At 39.0% G+C, this 25,178-nt stretch overlaps 1 protein-coding gene across 1 annotated transcript in view; it reads right to left on the bottom strand.

Moving 5' to 3' along the window:
• Positions 1-219: 219 nt before the first annotated feature.
• Positions 220-25,178, bottom strand: part of scube2 (signal peptide, CUB domain, EGF-like 2) — a 116,293-nt gene continuing 91,334 nt past the window's right edge. The window contains exons 17-23 of the mRNA XM_059975849.1: positions 19,572-19,742; positions 10,873-11,040; positions 10,071-10,232; positions 8,619-8,816; positions 6,463-6,615; positions 4,983-5,062; positions 220-3,667 (exon numbers count right to left, since the gene is read on the bottom strand). Coding sequence (XP_059831832.1) covers positions 3,515-3,667; positions 4,983-5,062; positions 6,463-6,615; positions 8,619-8,816; positions 10,071-10,232; positions 10,873-11,040; positions 19,572-19,742 — 1,085 coding nt within the window. The 3' untranslated portion in view covers positions 220-3,514. The remainder of the gene's footprint in view (positions 3,668-4,982; positions 5,063-6,462; positions 6,616-8,618; positions 8,817-10,070; positions 10,233-10,872; positions 11,041-19,571; positions 19,743-25,178) is intronic.

The following is a 25,178-nucleotide window of genomic DNA, read 5'->3' on the forward strand; positions in this document are numbered from 1 at the left end:
AATTTACCACAGAAATTTTCGGAAATCTGATTTCAATGTTCTTATGGATTCAAATGGTTATTCATTCCTAACCATGCAATCTTTGAATAGTTTGCAACACAATGCTGTCTAGAAATATTATATCTAAAGAATGATAACATTTCTATTAAGTATTAGGCATATTTTGTAAATTAATACAAGACATATACTTAAATGCATCCCTGAATTTCCAAGGATACTTTAATATAATTACAACTCAAAAGCAGAATTGTATTTTTCCAAGGATATCAACCTCAATAGGCTGATGCATTAAGAAGAGAAAGGTTTTCTGCGGTTACATTTTCAAATATATGTTTAATGTGCATAAATAATGATTTGATTACTTCAAACTTTACTTTTCATAGCATACAGCAGTTAACATGGGAAAATATGTTGTACAGTTCAAACTTTTCCATGTAGTGGTTGTTTAGGCTGATTTTAGCTCGCTTATGATAGTTTAATTCTAAAGCATTTACACATGAAATTTTCAGGAAATTCACATCAAAAGTGAAAATGACATCGAAACTGAATTAATTGCAAGGTAAGTTAGACTGCGAAAATGCCAATGATGTAACATAAAATGCCAAGCTTTATATTTCTTGTACTTTATGCTTTCAAATAACATTACTATGATCACCCTATTGGCATTGTCATCTCACATTTGGAACAATAAAAATCAAATATGAAATCAATATTTCCACAGTCCAGTGAATCATTTCAAAAATGTGATTTATCCAGTGTTTAGATTTGCTGAAATCCTCGAGACAACGTTGATGAATTGACTATAACAAAACACGGCAATAAATATAACTAATTTAATGCTAGTTCAAGCCTAGCTTAAGAGTTGCATCGTATGAGCAACTGCTCCTTCTGTCTATTTGCCGATAATGTTTAGAGAGAAGATTTCAGTAAGTCGGTCAGTCTGCAGAGTGGCTGTCCAGTTTTCTGATTGTAGTCAGCATACTGTAGTCAGCATACATGTCTCAATATAAGTTTGTTTGTGAGTTTAACTTGCTAGCTATCCTCTAGTACGTTTGAAACAGACACTGTAAACTGATAATGTTGCTCTTAAATTTCAACTCAGTGAGAGGGTCACATATAAGAAAACATGTGAAAATGAGCTGAAAGACAGTGATATGTGAGATAAAATTAAGATGGTATCTGTGCTATCATGTGCCGTGTATGGTGGTGCCCTCTATACACTGAAACAGATACAATAAAGAGACCTGGCATTTTCAAACTTATCGAAGCACACTACATAATAAACACCAATTCAACCACTTAAGGGTAAACATTTGTATTTCCTATTAAAGTTAATATTAAAATTTGTAGGACAAACATTTGGCAACTTTATACATAATTTACAATAACTGTTTAAAAGCACAAGTAGGCATCAATGCCTATTCCAATCTAGGGCAGATGAGATAAATCTACATTGAGCATAAACTTCAAATTAAGTCATCGAAAAGAAGAAGAAATCTTGAATTTTGTAGCACAATGCATTTTCTTAAATCAGTATTTTTAACCTATACTATTTAGTCATTAATTGAAAGGTATGACCTGTGGAAAATAGTTTAAACAGAGCTATTTTGATCAGCTGGGATCACTCTGACTCAATAAATATTGCTGCAGTTTTCCATCCACTGATATAATTTCCTTCATTAGCAAAGTAATGGCTGAATTGCTGTTGCATTTGGACTTAAGTCATTCCATTGCTGACAGCCAGGTGTTGAACTGTCAAGGAACCCAAGTTTTGATTTTCCTTACCATTCTTCTCCATATCATTTTCTCTTTAAGAAGCTACTCAAAATTTTCCATTTACTGAACATTTGGTCTAATGTATGCTTCTTGAAATGGTGTCTTTTTGTCTAATAACATACTTGAAAATTGCTTTTGGATGTTTAAAGCAAGGAGGCAATGAAAATTATTATCTAGAGGTGGGGTTGGAAATTAAAAGGTTTTGAAGTTCTCCTTGATTTACCACAAGTCCTCACGCAATGACTCCCTTCTACACAGTGAATAGTATGTCTAGAACTTACAGGTTGTCTGTCCAACTTCTTCTCAAAATTCAACTGAATTTCTTTAAAACTTGGCTTAAAATCCATTTCTTTAACCACCTGTCCTGGCTTTTCCTGATGTGGCTCAGTGCTATAGTCAGATTGATAATACTATTTGATGAAGCCTTTTGAGTATTTTACCCAATAAACTTTGAATTTTGCATTTGCTACATTACAGTTTCAGGACGGGAACTGCTAAACTAGAGCAACATGTGGTGTATAATACTTTCCATAATATGCTTCAGGTGCCTAAAAACATATGGCACAGACATTTTTATCATGTTGTTTGGTGGGTTGAGGGTAACCTATTTATGGTGAACAGAAAACCATCTACCTTTGGACTGAATAATTATAACTTAGTGTCAATGTTCTCTCACTGAGATATGACTTCCAATCAGTATATTAATGACACTCTCCATTGACTAGATCATTTTCCTACATGTGCTTTGGAAGGATGGTAGAACTGATCCACCTTTAATGCTTTGCTTTAACAAACATGTTCAAGACAATTAATATCCAACTAAGAAAATAACAGGATATGAATACAACATTACACTAGAATGCTGCTATTTAAAAGGAACTTACATTAAAAACATTATGGAATATAAACACTTGAAATCCAAGTGCAAGTGTTTTCATTGCCACATGTAGGAATTAAGATACAGAGAGCCATTGTGAAGCCCAATCACCCAATTGGTATGACATGTCCAATGAATGATGAGCATTGAAAAGCAGAGATAAGGAGCTGATAAATTACAAAATGCTGAACAAGGTGGATTAAGGGCTATTATATCTTATTTTACCATTATAACAGCAGAGATTAAAAATGCTCATAGTTCATAGGATAAAACCAGCAAATTTCAAAAGGACAAGCAAATTAGTCAGTGCGACAGTATGGATCAGCCAAGGCATTTTGATGGTTGGCTAATTTCACACAGTATCTAGCACATACATAAGCTTTCTATGTATGTTTTTCATTGCTTCCATATGGTTTTTGATTTTATGTTAGGAAAAGAACCCAAATGGTTAAGGGATTTATAGTTCTAACGAGCAACAATAGTATATTCTTGTATTGCCTTCCATGAGCTTTGCCAGCTACTAGTCGCAGGTTGGATGTTTCTGTAGCATTAATCTGCAACAATACTATTTCATTTAAAAGAGGCTAGGTTCTGTGTATAAGCATGATAATTTGGTTTAATATAAATTAAGGAAAAGAAATTAATATTGACTTTGTTCCTTAATAACCATACTATTCCCAACTCACCTTTCAGGGTCCAATATTTTGAGTACTTAACAGAGTGCAATGAGATGGGACATCAGAACATTATGTTCCCTATGTAAATGAGTACATGCAAACTGAAGTCAAACAAATTAAACAAAACATTTTATAGTCTGCTTATAAAATACCAGAGTTCAAGGGATATAAAAAAAATCCCCAGCTATTTGTATGGCCGCAGAAATCTGGAAACCTTTGAGCGCAACAGTCGAATAAATGACCTGGGGAACATTTCCCTGGATTCTTGTGCTGTGTATTTAAAGTAATTCTGTGGATGAGCTAAAACGTCAAATAGGGCCTTGATGAGTTTCTTGTCCTATGGAAAAAAAATCAGAAGAGTCAATCTAAACCAAAATGCGTAGTCACAGACACAACAGCATTATACATCAAAACTGTATATGTACTTACATACTAAATATAACTAAGGTTTACACACTCTATGTATTTTCTTAAAGTAATATTTTTACATTTTGTAGCAAGTTTACCAAAAAAGTATTTTTTGGACAGAAAGTCTTCTCCAGCGACTGCTAACTAGAGACCGCGACAGAAACATGAACATGTGTGAATAGTGGGCGGAAAGAGGATCAGTAAAGGGCTGCCTTGCTAACCGTACTTGCTTCAGAGGAAATGAAAATAAACAGGATAGCTGAATTGTAGGGTGCATGATTTCCTTACATAAAATTTTGCAGCCCTTCACTGTGATAACAATTCAGATTGACTGCCTAGCTCATGGGCAGATGCATGGGTGAGTGGCTGCAGCTGGAAAATATAGGGTTAGCTCAGGGCACTTAATTGGTTTCAGGACTGCCATCGGTATGAATAGAATGAACTTTTAATGGGAATGCGATTGATGGAAGCTTTGTGTCTGGGTCCATTCACATTTGGGTTTGGGGGAAGGAACACACATACAAAATGCTGCAGGAACTCAGCAGATGAAGGCACTATCTATAGTAAAGAATAAACAGTCGACATTTCGGACCCATACCCTTCACCAGGACAGTGGCGGTTTTGGGCCGAGACCTTTCTTCTGTGCTGTTTATTCATTTTCATAGATGCTGCCTGACCTGCTGAGATCCTCCAGCATTCTCTGTGTGTTGCTTTCGATTTCCAGCACCTGCAGAATTTCTCGTGTTTATGATTTGGAAGAGGAAGCCTGTACAGAACCAGGATTACAAGGTGAAGGTGTTGAACACATCCACAATTAGGGTTCCACCTGTTTCCTCAGAAGTGCAGAATGACATGGATACATCAGCAGGAAGGAAGCTGAAATATTAGTAGAATTTTTTTTTGTTTATTTAGAATCATGATAACATGACCCTTCTGGCCCAATGAGTTTGTGCCACCCAATTATACCTACGTGACCAATTAACCTACCAACCAGTACATTTTTGGAACGTGAGAGGGCACCAGAGCACCTGGAGGAAAACCACATGTGTATAAGGAGAACATACAAACTCTTTACAATCAGCAGTTCTTCAGAAGTTTTCTGATGACACTGCCATAGTTGGATGCATCAACAAGGGAGATGAGGCGGAGTACAGGGCTACGGTGGGAATCTTCATCACATGGTGTGAGCAGAATCACTACACCTCCAAAATCTGTAAGATAGGAAACTTTTTTTTCTAATGTACCTTTAGTATTTCTTGATGATTCTCAGATGCGTACAAGCGACCATCTCGAACTATATCTTCAATCAGTTCTTGGTAATCCTCTAACAGAAGAAAAAAAGTATATAATGGTTTTGTGGACTACTGCTGCAAAACTGCCTTCTGAATGGAGATGATATGACTAAACCCCACAATATTTATTTTTCCTTTCACTTCCTTTTTTGTTTGGTCTTCATGTCCTTGCCTTGGGAAAGGATTTTAATTTCTTTCTCTAACTTTTCCTAATACAATCTTTTCTAAGTGAACTGTTCTCTGTCCTATTAACATTACATTTAAATTTATTCTAAGTAGTGATATATAACAAAATGATTTCATCCACAATCAAGTCTCCACAACTTAACAAAATCATAAATCTGAAAAAGAAACAATGGAACAAAAATGAATCAGTGATCTTATCCTTGGCTTTTATCCCATGGTCCTTGCTAGAAGTGGAAATATACAAAACTGGTTCATGGCAGGTTAATCGTCTCAATTTTGCTGGGAAATGCATCTAGTTCCATTAAGAAAATACAGCAGGTTGCTGTTTGCCTACCAACAAGTCTGGAGATTCCATGCAAATGCAGGCAAATGCCAAAGTCCCAAACTTATTCACCAGAGGCTAGTGCAATTTTTTTCTAAAGTTCTATCCTTGATCATCCCAAAGAGTTGTGCAATAAAACAGGATGTTGCTGTATCCTCAACATTTAAGATGAGAGTTTGGCTCTCAAACCCTGTGCCAATTTCAATTGGAGCAACATGCTGTATGTGCGACTATCAATTTCAATAGGGACATCATTGCTACACGGGAAGGTATTCAATGTTTTTTTGCTGTTTGTTGAATGTTTTAGGTATTAAAAAGTATTCTTACTGGCTAATTTTATTTTTCAATAATATTATAATAATATTTTAGAAAACCTATTTCATTTAAAATAATATTTAAATGATTCTGAATGTCAAAGACATGCAGGCACTTTAAAAATTTTATGCCATCCGGTGACAAAGCTTTGTCAATACTTGCAGCAGTCCATGGACCTTCATAGAGTTTCTCCATTGTGACCTTACAATTGCAGACTTCGTGCCAGGTTGCAGAACTTGCCTGAACATCCTTCCCCTGGGAGAAGGGTGGTGTGCCTGCGCCAGCACAAACCAGGCAGATGATACCATGTCTGCCGTGTTTGTAAGTCAACACTTAAAATATAAATCTCATAGTTTAGCCTAAGATCACTTGGCAATAGTGTTGAACAATGTCCTATGCTGTGGAACTGTATCCTATTAGGTTCACAAAATTGATGAGAAGTTTAATTTTGTTTAACAGGTAGAAGTGCTGTGCCACTGATATACACATCATCAAGTAGGCAAAGTGACAAGATCTATAGACTTGTTATTAGTAGAGATGTATGAGGAATATAATATGAAGTAGAAAGATGAATTGGACAGTTATTATAAAATAGGCCGCTGTATTTACCATCATATGTAACGTATGGAACCTGAAATCCTTTGCCACTATTCCCTTCATTGGACTTGAACTGAATCCATAATTTCCTTGATCTTGAGGTAAATGCAATGGGCCGCTCATATGTCTGACATGTTTCATAGGTTGTCACTGAATTAGACAAAGCTGATCAATAACACAAGAACACATTTAGTCAGAGACATACTGTACATAAGTTTTTGATCTCAAATCAAATATTATTCATATTGCCACAGCAAGTAGCAGTAGATTCATTAATTATCATTACAAAGGGTAGGTCTGCAATACTTTAAACTTTATAGCCACTATTTGCTGCATGGTTTAATACGAAACTCATTTGCAGCTAACATTTATATTTTCAATTCTATACCACTGAACTTTTGTTGTAATGCATTTAAAGCACATCACTTATTAAATTCATGTGACATTGTCCCTCAGGTAATAATTACACACACAAGAATTGAACTCCTCGATAAAGTACGTATTTACTGGAGATGCAAAGTTATAGAATTTCCTTGAAATTTGAAGTAGAATACATTTTAAAACTGAAGTCATAATCATATATAAATTGTGTAGACCATCATATCTCAAGGAAATAGAGTAAATTAGTAAATTGATTTATTATTTAGAACAGTGAGAAACTTGCATACTGTACATTCAGATCAATTCATTACAAATGTGCATTGAGATAGCACAAACTAAACCAATAACAGAGTTCAAAATAAAGTGTTACCATTACAGAGAATGCGCAGTGCAAGTAAACAATAAAGTGCAGAACGAGGTAGATTGTGAGCTCAAGAGTCCAACTCTTCAGTTGTTTAATAAGAGTGGAATAAAAGCTGAGTGCATCCAGAGATGTCATTAACACAAACTCAACAACCTTCCACTGAAATGAAGAGGGAAGCTTGAGATCTGGTCCCACTGTGTGTCAGCCATATTTCCCAGAGACCTCAATGGAGAAATGCACTGCATGGGATAGTACTGACCAGTATGGACCAGGAAGATTTTGAAGTTGATATTTGGTTTTTGCTTACATCTCAAGCTGAGTGAATACTGATGGCCTCAGCATCTGCAAGCCAGTTTTAGACTCCTGAAGGAAATACTAAACTCCATTGTGGCAAGGGATTTCCAGGAGGACAGAACAGACAATTCAAAGATAATTTAATCTTCTTGAATAATATTCTGTCCTTACCAATTCTGAGAATCCCTGGCCCATGACCTCTCAAAATTGGGAAGGAGCATTCAGAGAGGCACTGTGTTGGATTTTTCAATGACTTGAACACAAGGGAGGTGAGGTATGGATAACATAACCGAACTGCCCTGCTAAGCACCAACTCATCCGCTTGTTTCAGGTAAAGATCCTGTTAAGGACTCTTCAGCTACCTCACTATCCAGAGAACCAGATTGTAAACTGGGATCCTCAATTCTGCTGGAAGAAAGAGGAAGAAAATAGAAAGAAGGAAGAAATAAGACAAAGGAAGAAAGAAGATGGAAAAGGAAGAAAAACAACAAGGAAGGAGGAAGAAAGAAGAAAAACTAACTGACCTCAGTGGCAGGGGAAAATGAGGGAGGGATGAGTGAGGGAAAAGGGAGATTGCTAATGGATATAAATTGCTCAACATTTCCACTTCTCTACATAGGCAGTAACCTTTGCAGCCTATGTAGGTGTAGGCCTCCATTAGTCTCGATAGACCATGGATTTGCGTCTTGGAAAGTTTTCAGGGCTCAAGCCTGGGCAGGGTTTTTTTATGGAAGACCAGCAGTTTCCCAAGCTGCAAGTCTCCCCTCTCCATGCCACTGATGTTGTCCAAGTGAAGGGCATTACCGCCTATGTATCTGTACTTTGGTATATAGAGTACATTATTTGACTCCAGACTTTCATCATCAGCTTCTGCAGTACGAAATTATAAATTAGGATTTGACATTACAACCTGGAATTTGCTCAAAAGTCAGTCGTGATGACTGGGCCCGGCCTGAAACATCAACTGTTTATTCTTTTCCAAAGATGCTGCATGACCTGCTGAGTTCCTCCAGCATTTTGTGCGGGTTGCTCAAAAGTATTGATTATTTAATCAATCTATCAGCTTGTTATTAAATGTTCAATTGTGTAACATATAAGAATAAAAACATGTTGAACTGTTCTTACTCACAGCTCTTTCTCATGACTAAGTAGTCTCCACACTCATCATCAATTGGCAGGAATATTTCTGGTACGACAATGAGAATACGCCGCTTTGGAGGTGGACTTAAATTCCAGGTGCACTCAACGTTAGCAGGGTAGTCACCAGGGTAATTTGGAGACTCAATATATCCAGTATAATCTCCAAGTTCTCCGCCGCATTGTCTGTCTGATGCACAATAACCACAAAGAGTTTAAATAAGTGACTCACAAAGAAGGCATCTCAAAACAGAGTTGGCAAGGGTTCTACAATATCGGCACATCCATAAGCAAAGATCATCAAATCTGATCATCAGCCCATTCCTCCCATCCACCATCTGAATTGTTCAAAAAAGTGCATCACACTGCTGATTACTCAGCTCGAGCCAGCATTATCTTTAACTGTTTCCATGTACATTGCTTTTTTTGCATATTCCCTGTCATTTTTACCTACCCCCTCTCCATAATCTTCTTTAGTTCTATAACCCTCTAAAATAAATGCCCCTTAATGCTCGTCTCTTGCCCATTTCTGAATTTAAGTTAACACCTGTGCCTTTAATTATCATGAATCCTGAAATCCCCCACCAAAACTTCTTTAATTCACTTTCTCATCAAATTAATCTATTTGATCGATGAAATGGGGCTTTTCTATACCTGATTTATGGATTAAATTTAAAATTTGAGAGAGTTCAATATATGGGCACAATATGTTCTTCACCGGTTTCCTATGCCACTTTACAAACTGCTGACTAGTGTAGCCATAAGCTGAACGAAGTATGTGTTGTGCCCGGTTTATAATGTATTTGTTGGTTTTGGCATCAGGACGTTGACAAGTTGCCCAGTCGCTCATTCACCTACAGTATTCAGAGTCCCTGAGGCCAACATAACGCAGGAGCCACGAGAAGTTGGTGTCCATTAGGCAGTGCATTACCACATGGGACTGGGCGACAGGCAGCGTGAGAGCAATGATGAACTGTCCACGGCTGCCATCATAGATGGCAACTTGCATTTGTAAAGTACCATGTTAACAACACACCAACCTGCTTCACAAGAGAACTATTGAACAATGAGTGTGATTGGAGCAGAAGTTTGTTCACAGAGACAGATTTTAAGGATAATTTTGTAGTAGAGGAGGGGATTTCAAATGATGAGAGGTTTGAGGTGGCAGTTCCAAACTTGGAAAAGGACACAAAACACAGTGATAGTCACAATGTTAAAGTTCATTTTATGACAATGGTGCATTTAGAAAATCCCTGAAGAACTCTCTTTCTTCACTTCGAAGGACGGAAAATATTAACTACTGATTATTGGTGAATAGAACTCCAATATTTGCTTCCAGCATACCATCACACCATAAATGCTCTCTGACCCACCTGGACGTTGTACCAAAGCATATGCAAGAGACAGTAGATGACTGTAATTCTGTAATATCGAAAGCACCTACTTTTACACTGAGTAATATTAGTTGATCCATCAAAATCTGTGGTGGTATTTCCAGGACAAGCAATGCAGTGATTTTGCCCAAACTCTGGCTGGTACAACCCCAATGGACATCGAATGCATTTGTGTGCATTTGTATCATAAAAATGGCCAGCCGAACACTGAACTGTGAAAAGATAACAGAAAATCCAAATAATTATGAGATGCAAAAATGTTATTTATTTAGCCAGGCCCTTTGAGCCACATCACCCCAGCAACTCTCGCCAAACCTGATAAACCCTAACCTAACTATGGGACAATTTACAATGACTAACTAACCTACCGAGTATGTCTTTGGACTGTGGGAGGAAACCAGAGCACCCAGGGAAAACCCATGCATTTTACGGGGAGAATGTACAGACGGCGATGGAATTGACCTCCTAACTCCAGAGCACCCTGAACTGTAATAGCTTTGCGCTAACCACTGCGATATTGTGGCACCCTGAATTACTTAGTGTTCCACCAGACACAAAGTCTGTCAGCAGTCTGGGAGAACCCACTGCCAAATCCACTTGGCTGTCTGAGGACATCACAGTCAGCTTTTGTTCAGGGTAAAATCTCAGTCTATTTCCCACTCCCCTGCAAGCTCATTTTCCAACAGCTTCATAAAGTTATCTACCTTGACAAATTAACACTTCCCCATCTTCCAGCTGGGTACATGCATCAAATATAACCAACAATTCGATGACAAACTCTGCCATCTTCATCAGGAATGACGTCTAGTCCAATGGTGCTTCTACCCCTGTAGTCCATCCCTCCTGACTTACCTTTAGTTTCACAATCCTGAAATGTTGCTGATCCTTCATGTTTAGTAGTTAGACCTCCTCCACAGGAAAAGCAAGAAGTTCGTCCAATTTCTGGCTGATATGTTCCTAAAGGACATGGTTGGCATGGCCTGAACCCATCCAATGAAAATTCTCCTTCCTGACACTGTCCTGAAAGCAATTTCAAAAGTAAACTATTTCAGGAGTTTAAAAGAGAAAGCAACAGCAATTTATGCAGATTTTATAAGAAGCTCCTAATCTAACTACATGCCATCTATAAATAAATAAATTGGGCTCATGCTAATTTTACAACTTGATTGTTTGGTGAAAATATTTTATAAAAAACTTAATTCGCAAAAAAGCTCGTCTGCAGTAAAAATAATTCCTATTTCAAGTACACTTCAATTCCAAAACCTATATACAAAGGAAGTAAGGGTGAACTTCAGCTAGCCAATGATGAAAGATGTTAATGGAGATTTTTGCTTACAATGGTGAATTTGCTTACAATGGTCAATTGCTCAGCCATTGCAACCACTATACTGTGTACAGTCAAATTAAGAGGGACTAGTACACACTTTGCCTGCCTATTTCAAACAATAATCCTCTTTTAATATAATAAAGCAGGAAAATCAATTTTCAAACAGAGTTGGTATTGTTATTCTGCTGATTATCTATTGTCCTGATTTAATTTTTAATGGTGATTTCTAAAGGGTAATATTATTTACATTAAAATACAATCACAAAAAGTAGGTGCAGCAGTGCCAAATAGAATTCAGCCTAGACATTTTGGGTGTTTAAAATGGGGTGGACAGATACAATAAAAGAAAGGGCACCAAGGAAAACTGATGAACAGAAAGGCATAGAGATCCAAGTCAATGCGTCCTGCTGAAAGGTTTTGGCCTGAAACAATGACTGTACTCTTTTCCTCGATGCTGCCTGGCCTGCTGAATTCCAACATGTTGCTCGAGATCCAACATTCCTCTGTAAGTGTCCACGTAGGTGGATAGAATAGTGAAGAAGTTGTATGGCATGCTTGGCTTCGTAGGTCGGAAGAATGAATAGAAGAGTTGGGACATTTTGTTGCAATTTTACAAATCACTGGTTAAACCACACTTGGAGTACTGTCAGCAGTCTGCTTGCCACATTATAGGAAGGTATTGGAATTGGTTCATTATTGTCACATGTGCACAGTAGAGACAGTGAAGAGCTTTGACTGCGAGTCATCCAAACAGTGTATTCCATATATAAACAGTAACAACAAACAACGTAGAATGTAGTGTTATGGTTACAGAGGAAGTGCAGTACAGACGGACCAGTAAGGTGCAAATAAAGGATGTAATTGTCTTAGAGAAGACCCAGCAGGATGCTGCCTGGATTGGAAGATTCAGTTACAAGAAGGCAATGGATAAGTTGGTCTTATTTTCCCTGGAGCGAAGGAGGCTGAGTACTAATATGATTTAAAACTTTATGAGAGTCATCCTTTCTCCATAACAGAGGTATCAAAAACAAGAAGGCATTGTTTTAAATGAAAGGTAGGGGATTAAAGGGGATCTGAGGGCAAGAATTTTTGTTCAGAGTGGATGATATCCGAAACCCTCTGCCAGAGTCGGTGGTGGATTCAGATACAATCACTGTGTTATTTAAACAGAAGGATATGGTTCTAAAATGGGCAAATACTCTCGGTGTAGCTGGGCAAAAGATTAGCATGGACACGGTGGGCCAATGGGTCTGTTTCTGTGTTGTACAATTTTATGGCTCTATGAGGTAAAGGTTTACTATGGTAAGAAGGGAACACAGACAAGTTCACTGACAGATTTTGAAAGGCCTTGACAAAGTGAATGCGGAGAGGATGTTTCCTATGGTGGGACAGCGTAAGACCAGAGGACACAGCCTTAGAGTAAAGGCGCAGGCATCCTTTCAGAATGGAGATGAGAAGGGTTTTTTTTTTAGCCAGAGAGTGATAAATCTATGGAATTCTTTGCCAGAGACAGCTGTGGAGGCCAAGTCTTTATGTATATTTAAGGCAGAGGTTGATCAATTCTTGATTGGTCAAGGCAGGAAGGGATAAGGGGAAAAGGCAGGAGATTAGAGCTGAGAGGAAAAATGGATAGGCCATGATGAAATGGTGGAGCAGACTCAATGGGCCAAATGGCCTAATTCTGCTCCTATATGTTATGGTCTGATAGATCATCCATGAGTTCAATAAATGACAGAACAGGATTAAGAACTGATGGTATATACATGCTCTAATTCTGATGTTTGGATGTTCATAATTCCTGAATATATATTTTGTTCTTTTGAACCTCAGCAGTTCACAGGCAGACTGCTAGATGGGGCACTTCACTATACACAACACCCAGAGTCTGGTCTCATGGGCAACCATTTTCCCCAATAAACCCACACCAGTCAAAGCTGGAACATAAGAAAAAAATTTTAAAAATCCACGGCTCCATTTCCAGTCTTCCAAGTAAGTGTACTGGAGGAAAAGACCACAAAAAATATAAATTACTAAAGAAAAATTTGCAATAATCTGTATATTCAAAAATAGCTACATGCATATATAATTTTGTTTTATATCCAAATTTGTCAAAATGAATGATAAAGCAATTGTTCTTATAGCACTGATAATTCCATCACCTTTATAGGAACGAACTATCATATCTGCTAACAAATAACCTAAAAGCCTTATTTAATGCTTACACCTAATTTATTTCCTCAAATGCTTGAAAATAACGCTTTGTAGTTTTTTATTTATTTGAGCAGCACCTGTGTGGAAGCAGTGACCATCTCCATATCAGTCCAATGCAGTACAGCAGCGAACTAACAAATACACAAGCACTATGATAGGACCTTCAACTTCAGCCTTGCAATCTCAGACTGTTGTCAAGCTAACTCTAGAACCTGATGCTCAGATGTGCTGTGAGAGTTTCACACAACTCCAGCTCTCTCGCTGCAAAGATTGCTGAGGCAGATACGTTGTAATATCATGGAGTAGAGATCAGCTTTCCTCTCTCATGATGTCACCATTCCTGATTGTCCCATTGCCATTTAATGCTGTTGCCTGTCAGTAGTTAGACCAGATTCCTGCCACTGATGGAGAGGTGTTTCAGTGTGAACCAGGGCTTTAAATTTGTTTCAATTATCCAGAGAACCAAGCAAAGCAAAATATGTAAACACAACAGAAAAGTTAAAATTTTAAAAATTCAGAAAATTACAGATCAATGGAGAGAGAAATAAAACTGGCAAAAATTATTATAAAATTAATTGAATCATTAAATGTATTAATTCAAGACGCAATCTTTTCTTTTGTTTAAATATATTTTCACAAAATGAATGTTTACTTAGGACAAAAGTTAAATCTTAGAAAGCGGTAAGGAAACTCCACAGTTCAAAGTTCGAAGTAAATGTATTATCAACGTACATATTTGTCACCATATACAATCCTGAGATTCATTTTCTTGTGAGCATACTCAATAAAGATCCAAGATGGCGGCACGACACAGCTTGCAGCAGCCACTCCGGAGCTGATTATCTGTTATTTGTGAAGTGGGGTGCTGTGCACAATCATAATCGATTGAAAATGGATGTGGGAGCACGGAGGAACATCGGGAAATCTCCAGGAAGACCTTCTTCGTTGCTGCTGCTGCTGTGAGGTCCAGGACTCTGCTGGGAAGAACAGGCCCCCAGTCCTCGGGGTCGCGTTGCCGATGGCCGTTGGCGGTGCCATCTTAGTACGCTCGGCAGAGGATGGTGCTCGGAGAAGCTGTGCCAGAGGGGATGGTCATCGGCTCGGAGGTTTGACGGACTCAGAGTCCACTGCAGTCAGGTCGTTTTCGGTGGGTGCTGCGTCTGCGAGGCTGAGTCAGGCGGCACCGTGGAAGTCCATAGCGGGGGTATTCCCTTCTGCCACTGGTGTGGGATGGCAAGTCTGTCGGGACCCTGGGGACTTGTGAAAACTGTGTGTTGATTTCTTTTGAACTTATAGTCTTTTAACATCTTTGGACTATTTTTACTGTGCCCATAGTCTGTTTTTTTTAATCAATTATGCTATTGTTTGCACTGTTGTAACAATATGTTGTAACTATGTGGTTTTGTGCAGGTCTTGTAGCTTTAGTTTTTGGTCTTGTTTGGTGAATTTGGAGCTCCTTTCTGGGGAACGCGCTAAGGCGGTAGCGCGATATTAATACGCAACAGCCTCTCCGGACTCTGGATTGGGGATTGCCAAACGTTATGTGGATTTTCTGGTGTAGTCTGTTTTGTCATATGCTTTTGTGATATCATTCTGGAGAAACGTTGTCTCATTTTTTAACTGCATTGCATTTGTGGTTTCTAAATGACAATAAACCGAATCTGAATCTGAATAAATCTATAGAATCATAACCATAACAGAATCAATGAAAATCAGTGAAACTGGGGTATTCAACCAGAGTGCAAAAGACAACAAACTGCAAATAGAAAAAGAAGAAATAATAATCATAATAAATAAACAAACAATAAATATTCAGAACATGCAAACAAGATTTAACAATCCAATAATATGGCAAATAAGTAGAGCAGCTGTGTAAAACCACAAATTAAAAGCAGGGTTGACAACTGTTAAGAGTAACCGATATTTCTGAAGGTGGCTCAAAAAAACCTTAAATGATCAACACTATCTCAGCCAAGCATTTATATTCAGAAAAATTCCCTGGGAGCAGCTCCTCACTTGAGTTTGGAGACTGATGCTGGAAGTTACGTTTTTATGTTTAGGGACCAGTTTCTGGCACGTCACACAGGAGATATTCTTCAAGTGTGACACTTTGTCATGACTTTGGTAGCAAATTCAGTTAATAGTGAGTGGGAGATGACAAAACGGATAAGGGTAATCCTTATCATCCGACTCTGTCATCAAACAAGCCAAATCTGGAAGTAGTCACATGAAGCTACAGTACCTGAGAGTTAATGCCAGATATAATTATCCTCTCACGTGCAGGGGCTCAGGGGCCAACTGAACAGTACTGCACAACTGACTGAAAATGGCAGATAAATTGTCTTGTAATGATCCCTTTGTTCAGCAGGGCAGCACAGAGCACATTTCAAAAGTAACTCTCTAAAAATAATTTGTGTCATTATGTTTCTGTTCTATCTTTCACAGACACTGTAGGCTATGCATGACAAGCCAGTCAACTCACTTTTGGCATCAAGCAGCTCGTTCGTGTGTGCTGTCCAGAAAAAAAAGTCAGGATAAGTTTACATCCTTGACAAACTTGTAGATCACAATCGTGATTCAAACCAATTCCATGGCGTTGACTATGCTGACTGTGTCACAATGACATTGTATTATTTGTATTTCAGTTCAATTGACAACGTTTTATTTACTTATTGTTTGATTGAGACACAGTGTGTAATAGGCCCTACCAGCCCTTTAAGACATGCTGTCCAGTAATCCCCAATTTAATCCTAGCCTAATCATGGAACAATTTACAATGGCCAATAACCTACAAAACCAATATGTCTTTGGACTGTGGGAGGAAACCAGAGAACCAAGAGGAAGCCCATGCGGTCATGGGGGAACATAGAAACTCCTTACAGGCAGCAGTGGGAAGTGAACCCCCATCACCTCTGCTGTAAAGTGTTGCACTAATCACTATGTTACTGTCCTGCCCCATTTATGGCAAGCCCTGCACCCTGAGAGCTTCTGGAGAGACTAACCCAACAAACAATCCAGAAATTCTCAACAGTGGGCCAAAATCACAGGGATGTGCACACTTAAAATATGTCTGCTTGGAAACAGTAAAAGCGTCCATCCAATATCAAGTTTCAAAAGAAAATCTCAGTTAATTGTCTACATCTGCCAATTCTGGAAATCCGTGGAGTTCTCTGCTCAATGAAGCAGCGGAGGCTACCTCAGTAAATATATTTAAGACAATGTTGGATAAATTTTGCATAGTAGGGGAATTAAGGGTTATGGGGAAAAGGCAGGTAGGTGGAGATGTCCATGTTCAGATCAGCCAGGATCGTATTGAATGGCAGAGCAGGCTGGCTTACTGCTGCTCCTATTTCTTATGTTCTTATGGTGCGGGACGTGGGAAAGAAGAGGAAGGCTGAGGGAAGTATAAATGAAGCCAAAGGAAATACAGGAGAAAATGTAACTAAACAATGACATTGATCGGGAAGTAGAAGAGAATTCTAGAATAATGGCTTAACTTTAGTTTACATCCTGAAAAGTGAGCTCAGTATCATGTACAGTATATTATCTGCAGAACTCAAGAAGAATTGCTTAAGAACAGTGGCTGGTTTTAAGTTTTATTCATCTGCACATAAAATACAGCAGCAAGAGTGGCATTCACTGCTCATCTCTAAATGAGAAAGTAATGGCAACTGGTTCACTTGAACCAATGCAGTCCTTGTAGTGGAGATGTTGCCACAGTGTTGTTGGATAAGGAATTCCAGTGACTCAGTGATGATGGCTGATGATCAAGCTGAATGGTGCATGAAGAGAAGCTAGCAGTCTTGTTCCCATGTGTATGCTGCTTCTATCCACCTACATAGTGGATAGGAGCCCTTGGTGATTTACAGCACCAGGCGAGCCCCTGGTGATTTACTGCAATGCAGTTTGTAGTTATTGCACCTTGGAAGCAGACTGCTTTGTCCTGTATTGTACTGAGAATGTCAGATGTTGCTGCCATTATAGTCATCCAGGCAAGTTCACTGTATTCCCTAATGTTCCTAGCTTCTGTTCTGTTGGTGATGAGCACAGAACTGTGATGTCATGAGGTGATTCCGTCAGTGTAGGATGACCTTTCCTTGTCCCGTCATGTCTGTGTGAATATTTCAGTTCATTTCTGGTAAATAGCAGCTCACAAGAGACTGGTTCTGCATTTCCGCTTAATGTTAAGTGCAGCACATTAATCTTCTATCCTTTTGAAAATATTTCTTGCCTTACATGGCATGACACATCTGTCACTTGCCACACATCACCCTACAGTGATATTTTGTCCAGGTCTTTCTGCAGACTGTCTCTATTATTTGGAGAACAGCTAACAAATGTAAGCTTTACAGAAAAGGCAATGGATGAAGTAAATGAAGGTGGAACAGCCCAGGTCTCTGTTCCATGGAATTCCTCCAATAACATTCTGGGGGCTGTCACGACCAAACTTCATCCTCCTGAGTAGCTTACCGACTTTTGGGAGGATTATACATCAATTACCAATGATTTCAGTTTTACCAATTCCTTGATGTCGAGGACTATCAACTCACTTCGCTTTGGCACTGTTTAGACTTTGTCCATATTTAGACCAAGGAGGTGATGAGAGTCAGGAGTTGTGTGGTTCTTGTGGAATCAAACTTGGCACTGGTGAAAGGTTTTGTTGAGTTGATAATGCCTTCCATCACTTTGCTAACAAATGTGTTCGGAATGACAGGGCAAGTAATTAGCTAGATTGTATGTGTTCAGCTTTTTGACAGCAGGGCATATTTAGTGTCCTCAACGTGAGCATGAATCATTGTCTCCAGTAGTTCTGTACAATGACTAATCCTTTCAATACTATCGCTGACAGATGCATTAATTAGAGTCGGGCATGAGCACAGGTATACATCCAGCATGTTTACAATACATTGTAAAGTTAGGATCTGAAATTTAATTTATGTGAACTATTGACACTAACGTTCAACAGGTATGAGGGAGAGAGCAGAATTGGAGCTGATGCCGTTGAACAATTTGAATTCAAGACATCATTGTCAGGATGTTGTACCTGGATAGCACTCGGAACTGCTTTCTCAGTATACAGCAAGTCCCGCAATATATTTTTTATTTCAACAAACTGACAAAATTGAAATGTTTAGGAGCAAGACAACATTCGAGTCTTCCATCTTTGCGTATGCACTGATGGAAACCCTGAAGTTGCTGGCATTTATTTGAGGATAAGCCGGTGTCTGTCCACCATAAATATTTTCCATGTGAAAAAGTGCTGCTGTACCACAAGCACCACACAAAATGCTGGAGGAACTCAACAGGGCAGGCAGCGTCTATGGAGAGGAATAAACTGTCAACATTTCAGGCTGAGACCCTTCATCAGGATTGGAAAGGAAGGGAGAAGTCTGGCTTCTTCCCCATTTCCTTTCCAATCCTGATGAAGTCTCTAGGCCTAAACTGTCAACTGTTTATTCCTCTTCATAGATGCTCTCTGATCTGCTGAATTCCTCTAGCAATTTGTGTGGTGCTACTCTGGATTTCCAGCATATGCAGAATCTCTTGTGTTTATGCACCACAGTAGACACATTAAGCAAATGTCCTCCTTCTGCATTGCATATTTCAATGATTCCACATCATATTAGTATTTCTGATGTCTTGGTTGAAGAGTTAATATTTTCTGGAAGAGGTCCTGTGAAAGCTTTAGCATTAACTGAATATGAAGAAAGGCTATTGGTGCAAAGATTCATTGAAAAATGACACTGCCTCCAATGGAGCACTTGCTTGGCATTGCGATAAGCTGCCTAGAATGTGTATTTATTTCATGGGGCCAACACACAACATCCCAAATGACAAAGCTCATACTTACTTCCAAAGACGAAATATTTGAAAGAAAGGCTGCTTGCATTTTATGGAAGTTACAGGATCTCATTTTACCTTTCGGTCTACAAGAGGTCTGCTGCAAATGGTAATATTTTAATTGTAACACCATATTTCATAACCATGCAAGTTATTTATCACATTGCCTCACCTCCACATTCTGAAACATTACGAGCACCAGTTGACCTTTGGCTTCCTTGACTTTCAGGGTTTGGGCAGGGCTCACATGAAAGCTGTCCTTCTTCGTCTTGATAGGTACCAGCAGGACATAATATACACCTCTCCTGTTCACCATCGTAGTACGTGCCGGCGCTACAACTAACTAGCAACAGAAGGTTGAAGAAACAGTCTTTACTGATGGATGAAAACATATTTTTAAGTTTTAACAGTATAAGAGTATACCTCATCCTGACTGGTTGAAAATCATAAAAATAGTTTTTATGGAGATATGTTAAAGCACTGTTGGAAGGTAACTTTAGCAGAGCGAAAGCCACCAGAAAAAGTAGTTCCAAACAGATTTAAATCAGCTTTATGTAGAACGTCAAGCACACTTCTGAACTTCCACGCTGATTCTAAATGTTTTTTTAATCTCAATTTAATATTAATGTACAGTATACGTCATTGCTGAATGTTAAACAATAGTGATACACTTCCACAGATTTATTCAATTTGTGTTAGTTTTGCTTGAACGTTTCCATTTGTATAATATCAAGAGAATGTTTTATCTTATTGTATGTAACCAGCAAACTTATTCTCACAGTCCCACTCTCATGTGAACTAGATGGCTGTGTGCTGCTCAATACAATTTTGTCTCTGTATTTATAAATTTATTTTAAACTAGCCAGAATTAATTTTATTTTCATCATTCCATACAATGAAAACATTTGAACAGGATTTGACTTTATCCCCCTCATAGATTTGGTAAGACCAAAAAAGCACAAGAGTGTCTCTTCCATCTCATGCGACTGAAGAAGTTCCGCATGGGCCCCCAAATCCTCAAGACCTTCCACAAGGGCACTATTGAGAGCATCCTGACTGGCTGTATCACTGCCTGGTACAGGAACTGCGCCAACCTTAATCACTGGGCACTGCAGAGAGTGGTATGGACAGCCCAGCACATCTGTGGATGTGAACTTCCCTCCACTAAGGACATTTACAGCAGCAGGTGCAGAAGGAAGGTCTGGAAGGTCATCGGGGACTCCCGTCACCCCAACCATAAACTGTTTCAGCTGTAAACGGTACCGCAGCGTTAAAGCCAGGACCAACAGGCTAAGGGACAGCTTCTTTCTACAAGCCATTAGACTTTTAAATTCACATGTCTGTACATTGCAATAGAGTCATAATGGAAGGATTTCTACTCCCTCACGTTGTGGGATGGATGTAAGATTTAAATAAATTCAAATACCTTGAATGTGTTATTATCAATGCAACTGCACATCACTGTTATTCCACATAATAATCACCATTCAGCAGATATAATGCATTTGCATGTGTACACTAAGCTCTGTTTTACAGTGACAAGATGTGAAATCACAGGCACAAATAAGGATGCACAAATTCCTATGCACCCTGACAAATTGCCAAGCAGAAATCACCAAACATATTCGACACTTTTCCACATGGAGGAAAGAAAACCAAAAGATGAATCACTTCAATTAAAATTCATGATTGCTGATTCAAGCAACAGTCATGGAAACCAATCGGGAAATCATCTCTGTGATATTTCACTCATCCAGGCTGCTTCCCATATGCTTCAAATCAGCCTCCATCATCCCCGTTCCAAAGAATTCTACACCTTCAGATCTGAACAACTGCTGCCTGATGGCACTGATGATAATCATTGGCTGGTAATTGCACACATCAAAACTCCATTTCTGCCATAGCGGACACTGACCAGTATGCTTACTGACAGAACTGCTCTACAACAGACACCATAGCAACTGTCATGTAACTTGCCCTGACACACAGAGAAAACAGGGACACTTATGTCAGAATGCTGTTTCTGGATTTCAATTTGGCAATCAACACTATTGTCCCACAAGTCTTGGTGACTAAACTCCTACTCAACAGTTTAAATATACCACTGTACAACTGTGTGTGGAACTTCCTAACAAACAAACCTCAGGATGCACAACCACTCCTCCCTCCCCATCACAAGTGCTCCCCAGGGCACTGCGCTGAACCCACTCCTCACACATGACCAAACTCCTGATCAATCACATAGCCAATCATCGCCAACAGCGATGAGAAAGCCTACAGAGAGGAGGTGGAAGAACACGAGGCCTGGTGTTGGGAAAATAACCTCTTCCTCAATGTCAACAAGACAGAGTAGGTCATCAACTTTGGGAAAACTCGCACCATTCACACCTTTCCTTACAACAGCAGCACAGCCGTGGAAACTGCGAGCAGCTTCCAACTCCTTGGAGTGCACATCACACACAACCTCTCACCGTCCAGTAAACAGCCTCGCCAGCACCTCAACTTCCTGAGGAGACAGAAGGGGGCTGGACAATGGACATCTACAGGTGCACATGGAGAGCACCCTAACATGCTGCATCATTGTATGGTGCAGAAAGTGCATTACAGCAGACAGGAAGGCTCAACTACAGGTAGTCAAAACTGCCCAAAGCATCACAAGCACCAGCCTACCCACCATCAAGGACCTATATACAGAAAGGTACCAGAAAAAAGGCCAGCAACATCATGAAGAATCCCATCTACCCAGCTCATGGAATTCGTCCCACTCCCATCAGGGAGGAGGCTAAGCAGCATTAACACCAGAACCACCAAACTCAAAAACTGTTACTTTCCCCAAGCAGTAAGGCTGATCAACACCTCCACTCACTGACCCACCCCTCCACACGATCATCACCACTATTTATCATTTCCTGTCAGAATCACCTTATATACAGTCACACCTGTGCCTAGCGCCACTTTATGGACATACAATTAATCTATATATAAATAAAAACAATCTTATGTATTTATATTTATAATGTGTTTTTATTATTGTGTTCTCTATCTTACTGTTTTTTTTGTTCTGCATTGGATCTGAAGTAAAAATTATTCTGTTCTCCTTTACACTTGTGTACTGGAAATGAGATTAAACTATCTTGAATATTGAAAACAGTTGTACCTGGTGATCAGGTAGGACTTTGAAAACCTGTGCCAACTAACTGTCAGGAGTATTCAGGGACATTCTCAGTCACTCACTGCTGCAGTCAAAGTTTGCCACCTGCTTCAAAAGGGTGACAATTTGACCAGTGTTCAAGAAGAGCAGATGAGCTGCCTCAATGACTATCACTCAGTAGCACTCATATCTACTGTGATGAAGTGTTTTGAGAGGTTAGGCACAGCTAGAATCAACTCCTGCCTAGGTAAGGCCCTAGACCACTGCAATTTGCCTATCACCACAATACGTCTACAGCAGATGCAATCTCACTGTCTCTCCACTCAGCCTTGGATCACCTGGACAATAGCAATTACTTATGTCAGGCTGCTGATTATTGACTACAGCTCAGTGTTCAACACAATCGCACCCTCAGTTCTCATCAAAAAACTCCAAAACCTGGCCCTCTGTACCTCCCTCTGCAACTGGATCCCTGTCTTCAGCATCAGGAGACTAGTCTGTACAGGTTGTAAATAACATCTCCTTCTTGCTGACAATCAACACTGGCACTCCTCAAGGATATGTGCTCTGCTCTACTTTCTTCACCTATGACTGTGTGGCTAGGCACAGCTCAAACACTATCTCTAAATTTGCTGATGATACAACTGCTGTTGGAAGAATTTCAGATGGTGATGAGGAGGCGTACAAGAGCGAGATGGATCAGTTGGATGAGAGGTGTTACAACAACAACCTTGCACGCAACATCAGTAAGACCAAGAAATTGATGGTGCAATTTAGGAAGGGGAAGTTGACGGAACACACACCAGTCAGCGAGGGATCAGAAGTGGAAATGGCGAGCAGTTTCAAATTCCTGGCTGTCAACATTTCTGAGGATCTAACCTGGGCCCAACATATGGCACACAGAGTCTTTCAAATATTTGGGCATCATTATGTCAAAAGATTTGGCAAAATTATCAGAATGTAATTATCAGCCTTTATATAAAAAAATTAAGGAAGAGCAAACACGAGGAAATCTGCAGATGCTGGAAGTTCAAACAACAACACACACAAAATGCTGGTGGAACACAGCAGGCCAGGCAGCATCTATAGGAGAAGCACTGTCTACGTTTCAGGACGAGACCCTTCGTCAGGAAGATGTGGCAAGATGGAGCCTGATTCCTTTTTTCAGTCTCAGTTCAAGGATTGAGTCTATTAAAATGAATATACTGCCCAGACTGTTATATCTCTTTCAGACCCTACCAATAGAGATTAATCAAAATCAATTCAATGAATGGAACAAGATGCTATCAAGGTATATTTGGCGGGGTAAAAGGCCTAGAGTTCATCTCAAAACTTTGCAATTAGCGAAGGAAAAGGGGGAATGGGGCCTACCTTCTCTTAGAGATTATTATTTTGCAGCATAGTTGAGAGCTGTGATATGTTGGTGCAACCCATCATATGACGCTCAATGGAAAAACATTGAGGAGCGGGTACTTCCCATCCCCATACAAGCAATTTTGGCTGATAACAACCTGCAAAGGTACATAAATACTATTGATAACCCATGGGTGAAATTGACTCTTAAAATATGGAAAACTACTATAAAAGAATATAATCTAGAGGGAGATATTGCAATTCTTAAATGGTGTGCATACAACTCTGATTTTACACCAAATAAATTGGATGCTAGATTTAAGGACTGGACAGCTAAAGGAATAACGGTTCTTTGCAACATAATGAAAGAAGGAACACTGTTCAGTTTTGAAATGCTTAAAGAGAAACACTTATTAGAAAAACAAGATTTTTATCAGTATTTACAGATGCGACAATATGTTAATAAGATGCTTAAAAATGTAACCAAGGCAAATACATGCTTGATAGAGCTCTTTAGAAAAGCATATAATTCAGATAATGTTAGTAGAATCATTTCAAGCATGTATAAGGGGTTGTCAAATCTTAAAACACATTCGATTTCATATATTAAAACAAAATGGGAGAAGGAGGGAGGGATAATTATATCTGAGGAAGAATGGACAACAATATGGAGATATCAATGGAAGTGTACCAGTTCACAGAAATGGAGGGAGTTTGGATGGAAAAATTTGATAAGCTATTTTATTACACCCTCTCAGAAATCCCATTATGATAGTAACCTCCCTGTTTGCTGAAGAAATTGTGGAAATTAAAATGCAAATCATTATCATATTTTTTGGGACTGCCCTGTTATCAAAAACTATTGGAGGGGGATACACAAGGCCCTACAAGACATCTTTAAATGTGAAATACCCTTAGAAAGTAAGACCATATATTTTGGATATATACCTCAAGAATGGTTGAAAAGAGATAAATATTTAATGAATATACTGTTGGTGGCTGGTAAAAAGACTCCTACTAGGAAATGGTTATCACAGGAAAGCCCAACTTTAAATACATGGATGGAAATTACAATGGACATTTACAAAATGGAGAAGATAACAGCATCTGTTAATCATAAGATGGAACAATTTGATTCATACTGGGAAAATGGTTTAACTACATAATGCCTCATAGGCCTGATTTTATTCTCACAAATCAATGAATCTGTTGTAAAAAAAAGATCACTCCCTACTTGTACATAGTTCTTTCCTTTTGCTTGTTTTTTCTTTCCAC

This window comes from Hypanus sabinus, chromosome 7, assembly GCF_030144855.1.
Source record: "Hypanus sabinus isolate sHypSab1 chromosome 7, sHypSab1.hap1, whole genome shotgun sequence".
NCBI lineage: Eukaryota > Metazoa > Chordata > Chondrichthyes > Myliobatiformes > Dasyatidae > Hypanus > Hypanus sabinus.